Source organism: Moschus berezovskii, chromosome 16, assembly GCF_049115385.1.
Source record: "Moschus berezovskii isolate FMDL1 chromosome 16, NW_MosBer_1.0, whole genome shotgun sequence".
Lineage (NCBI taxonomy): Eukaryota > Metazoa > Chordata > Mammalia > Artiodactyla > Moschidae > Moschus > Moschus berezovskii.
This window is the reverse complement of record NC_142475.1, coordinates 85,857,102-85,862,752: the sequence shown is the minus strand read 5'-3', so window position 1 is coordinate 85,862,752 and position 5,651 is coordinate 85,857,102. Positions and strand designations below refer to the sequence as shown.

The window sequence follows — 5,651 nt, the reverse complement described above, 5'->3', positions numbered from 1 at the left end:
AGTCTCTAGGGTGAGCGGTTGTGGCATGTGGACTCTAGAGCACATGGGTTCTCTAGTTGCGCCATGGTATGTGGGCTCTTAGCATCTTTATCAGGGATCAGACCTGTCTCCCCTGCAATGGCAGGTGGATTCTTAACAACTGGACCACCAGGAAAGTCCCTAATTTCTCATTTTGCTTATTAGTGTCCTCTGCCTTCTCTTTTTGGTGAATCTGGCCTGAGGGTTTTTGTTTTTCCGTTTTGTTTACATTTTCTAAGAAACAGCTCTTGGTTTTACTGATTTTTCCCATTTTTAAAATTCTCTATTTTATTTGTTTTCATTCAGCAACACTACATCTGTGCATATATTGGGACAAAATTATTATTAAAAAATATATATTCATATATTTTCATAGCAACACTATTCACAACAAGCAAGACGGGAAAAAACTAACTAACTAACTAAATTTCTATGAATATATCTTTAAAATGCTCAGCACTGGTAGTCACTAAGAAAGGTGAATTAAAACCACAGGAATTTATTGCTACGTGCCTCTTAGAATAACTGAATGAAAAATAATATAAAATTAGAAGAAGGTAAGAACAATACTTGTGTTTGATTAAAGCCTCCTTTCATGAACTTCTTTGTGGTTTCAGAAGGTGAAGAATCCTTCTGAAATGCAGGAGACCCAAGTTCAATCCCTGTATCAGGAAGATCTCCAGGAGAAAGAAATGAATATCCACTCCAGTATTCTTGCCTGGAAAATTCCATGGACAGAGGAGCCTGGTGGGTTACAGTCCATGGAGTTGCAGAGTCAGCCCCGACTGAGCAGCTAAAGCTTTCAAACTCCTTGTGCTTTAGGTATCTCTCCGCATGTTTAGCGTTGCCTAGTGATCCTTGCTGACCATCGCATGGCTCCCAGAAATAAGTTATCTGTATCCTATTAGATTTTCTATTTGCATCCATAGCCCTCTGATGAGTGTGAAAAATGGGTTTGGGATTTAATTACTCTGAAAAAAAATACCAATAATTTTATGCCCTCACTGCTCTAACTCTCAATAAAAAGATAAAGTTTTCTGTCTGAGATGAATCCTTAAGTTAACTGAAATGATGCTGGAATTATGCCATCATTGGTATTCACATGACATTCAATTTTTTTAGAACCCAGGTTCAAATAGAGAAAAAGGGCTCACATATTTTGGTTGCAAGTGCAGAGAATAAAATTCCTCACATGGAATGGGTGTTTCTCAAACATGTCCCTTCAGAATACCTGCTTCTGAGACAAAGCCTTTCCATCAAATGAGATAATTAATTCCAAGGAGAGAAAATAACATCTACAAGAAGAGGTCCTTGAACATTTGTGGAAACCTGTTTAAATATCCATGCATTGCAGGTGAAAATTCTTTTTTATTGTTTACATCTCCGGAGAAAGAGTCATCAAGGTTGGAATGACTCACTTTTATGTATTTCCACCACTCTTTCTTCTTCTTGTGTCTGGGACTACAACCATTTTATAGAAGATGATTTCTGCATAACGTTCAAAATTAATCCATTCTAAATTCAAGTCCCAGGTTGTATGTGAAAACTTTGTAGGTCTTTCATCTAGAAGAAAAGATTTAGATTTATAAAAACAATGACATGTCTACTGTGGCACTCAATAATTTCACTAGTGTCGTTATGAGTATGTCATATCTTTCAAACTGAAATTTACATAGTCCAAGAGGAAGTCAATTTAAAATGGAATTAGTTCTGAACACCCTGAGATATCACTAATATCTTCTAAAGATCAGAAGGTAAGTTTATTAAATGCTTGTTAACAACAGTTATTTTATATATTTATATATATATATGTATTAATCATGTTATAACACTTTTCAAATATAGCAACAGACCATTACATCTTCACCCTTTCCTTTAAAAGACGGTTAGTTAATATCACTAACCTAGTTTGATAGATAAAAAACTTAAGACTCATAGAGATTGAGAAATTTAAGGGAGCCAACTCCCCATCCCTAGATATTCTTCTTTTCCAGGAGAAACTTCTTTCAATAATTTAAATTAATAATGAGAATGAAAACAAAACTTAATACACTCCACACTCAAAAAGCCACAAATGTCTTAAAAGATAAAAGTCATCCTCTTTTTATTTCAAGCAAGCACATGGATAATTCTTTCAGGTATCAACTGCTGTGAATGGTATGAGTCCCTGTAGCTTCTTTAAAAAAAAAAAAATAACATTGCAGATGTTTCTTCCCCAGTTTATTGCATGGTTAAATATGTTTCTCTGTTTTATTACTCAAAATGTCAAATCTTCCTACCTTCTGGGTGCACAGAAAGTCATAAAAATAAGAGAAGATCCTTTGTATTTTCACAGCAGTGTGATGAATATGTTCATATTTGTTTCCTCAATTAATTCTCATAAAAGTCTGTGAGGTGGACATATTGTTCTCACTTGATACTAGGGGAAACAAGAATGTAAGTTGTCAAGAAATATACCCCAGATCAAGGAGTTTTAAGTAGGGAAAAGCAAGATTCTGATATTATCTTTTTGATTCTCAAACCAAAGTATTTCACTGCTGGGATCACCATTTCAGCATTTGACAGAACAGTCTGCATGATTTGTAAGGAAATTAAGGGAAGAAGAAAATGAAGTGAAGGAGAGAGAGAAAAAAAAAAGGCAATTTGACTTTCAATGAAAGCAGTACCGCATAGTTGCTAACATTTGGGATTCCAGTGTGTTATATTATGCATACGTGAGTCTGGATCTGCATGTATGTGTATTTTCATTGTCAGTGAAACTGCTTTGTATATACTTACCTCTGAAATACTATTTAAGGAATTAGAATTATTGTAGTCATGTCAAAAGGAGTTTACTAACTCAACATTGTATATTTTAGCCTAATATAAAGGATGTGTTTTAAGAATTTCCGGTTAAAAAGAGATGAGAAGTATAATCTGAAATAATCTTAGATCTGCCTTTCATTAGTTGCTTGATTTGGGGCAGGATCTTTATCTTCTCTATTTTTCTATGTTCTGATGTGTAAAATAAGTATAAAAATGATGGCAGTAATCATCTGACAGGTTTGTAACAAGGATTAAATAACCAAATATCTGAGAAAAAAATTTAGCATATAGTAAGTGTTCATTAAATTTTCTAAAAAAACAATTTTATTGAAGTATTGTTGATTTAAATTGAGGTCTGGCTTTCCAGGTGGTGCCATGGTAAAGAATCTGCCTGCCAAAGCAAGAGATGCAGGATACATGGGTTCAATCCCTGAATCAGGTAGATCCCCCGTAGAAGGAAATGGCAACCCACTGCAGTATTCTTGCCTGGGAAATCCCATGGACAGAGGAGCCTGACAACTATAATTCATGTGTTTACAAAGAGTCAGACATGACTGAGTATGCTTGCACTCCCACAATATTATCATTAATATTACTGCTAGCTTAAATCTCTGAGATTATGTGCCAAATTGAGAAAAAAAATACCATTTACAGTTTGTTTTCATGTAGTACCCATGGAAATCAGTCATTATATAATTTTATTAGCTACTACAAAGTTATTGAATTTAGGCAATTGGCCTAGCAACTGTTTTGCAGAAGCCCTGGGATTTCACTATTCTTCCATTACCAGTCCACTGACAGAGTTAATATTAATGTCTCATAACAGGCTTATATCTGGCTTCCATCCCCTTAGTGAAACTCAGCTCACCCCATCCTAATCCACAAAAATCTTTACTAGATCTACATACAAGATTCTCTCTCAAAACCCTCTTCTTCACTATTTTCATATTCTCAGATTCTTACAGTCATATATAAGAAATATTCAGCAGATTGGAACATTATCTTTTATCACAAAAAGTCATAAGAATCTAGGCATGTGTTACTTATTAGGCAGAGATGTTTAATAAACTCAAGGTTGAACTAAAACAAGATCTTCCCCCAACCCCCAGGTTACGTGGTTAACAATAACATGAGATACGTGGAGAACAGGAACAACGTGACAGAGTTCATTCTCTTGGGGCTGACACAGAATCCAAAAATGCAGAAAGTCACATTCGTAGTCTTTTTGGTGGTCTACATTGTCTCTGTGGTAGGAAATGTGCTCACTATTGTCACCATCACTACCAGCTCATTATTGGAGTCCCCCATGTACTTTTTCCTGGCTCATCTCTCTTTTATTGATGTCTGCTATTCCTGTGTCAATACCCCTAAACTGATTGTAGATTCACTCCATAAGAAGAAAACCAGCTCTTTCATTGAATGCATGTGCCAGATCTTTGGGGAGCATTTATTCGCAGGTGCTGATATCATCCTGCTGACTGCAATGTCCTATGACCGCTACGTGGCCATCTGCAAGCCCTTGCACTACACAACCATCATGAACTGGCAGGTGTGTTGGTTGCTAGTGGGGGTGGCATGGGCAGGAGGCTTTCTTCATGCAACCATTCAGATCCTCTTCATCTTCAGGTTACCCTTCTGTGGCCCTAATGTCATAGACCACTTTATGTGTGATCTGAACCTTTTGCTAGAACTTGCCTGCACTGATATCCACACTCTAGGACTCTTTGTTGCTGCCAACAGTGGGTTCATTTGTCTGTTAATCTTCCTCCTCTTGGTTAGCTCTTACACAGTCATTCTCCTCTCTTTAAGGACACGGAGCTTGGAGGCGAGGCAAAAAGCCCTTTCCACCTTGATCTCCCACATTACAGCGATCCTCTTGTTCTTTCTGCCAAGCATATTTACTTACATGAGACCAGCAGTTACTTTACATATTGATAAAGCAGTTGCTGTATTCTACACTATGATAACTCCCATGTTAAATCCCTTAATCTATACCTTGAGAAATGACCAGATGAAAAATGTCATTAGGAAATTGTGTAGTAGAAAAATGATTTCAAGTGATCAATAAAATGTGCTTGTGTTCCAGTGTTCATTCAACTGATGCAAATATCAAAAGGACATTACTGGTGAACACACATTATCAGTTAAGAATATCAATAAGATAAAGAAAATAATAACCAACAGAAATCATTGCTTCTGAAAAAAAGGGAGAAGAAAGTAATGCAATAAATGATAGAATGGCCTAGCAGAGGACAACTCATATTATTTAAAATGTTCTGCAAAATCGGAAACTGAGTTTACTAGTTTCATCACTGTATATACATCCATAAGCTTTAGCCCCAGTAAAATGAAATAAAATAGATAATTAATTAACATTTAGCAATAATTTCTACAATAACACAAAGAGTAAGGTACTCTTTTTATCCCCATTTTAATCGGTGAGTAATAAACATGAAAGAGTATGATCCAAAACAAAAAAATTGAAGATCTAGTAATCAGAGTAAAACTTCCTCTCATTCCGTGTTCTTCACTGCTGTGATATACTGCCAGGCAATGCAATAATAAGGTAATATAACTATACTGTTGCCATTTATTGAGACAACAGCAATCCTGGACTATTTATCTATCTTTCTGTCTCTCTCGCTATATATGCAAATATATATTTGTTATATATTTATATATGTAATTGGCTCTATGTACTAGTATATATACCGTCTTTTATTACATGCATATATTCATATATATAACTAAACCACATATTTTCACTTACTCTGTTCATTTTTATATATCATAGTGGGTAGTAATATGTTGATTGTAACACCGTGTTA

The 5,651-nt window shown here is 35.4% G+C and overlaps 1 protein-coding gene across 1 annotated transcript; it reads left to right on the top strand.

Moving 5' to 3' along the window:
• The first annotated feature begins 3,952 nt into the window (after nt 1-3,952).
• On the top strand, nt 3,953-4,891 carry LOC129560281 (olfactory receptor 4C46-like). Its single transcript, XM_055432362.2, has one exon. It carries the CDS (start codon nt 3,953-3,955, stop codon nt 4,889-4,891), a length of 939 nt encoding a protein of 312 aa, XP_055288337.2.
• The last annotated feature ends 760 nt before the right edge of the window (nt 4,892-5,651 follow it).

What these genes read in the sequence shown, in the direction of transcription:
- LOC129560281 (XM_055432362.2), top strand. Translation starts at nt 3,953, where the DNA reads ATGAGATACGTGGAGAACAGGAACAACGTGACAGAGTTCATTCTCTTG.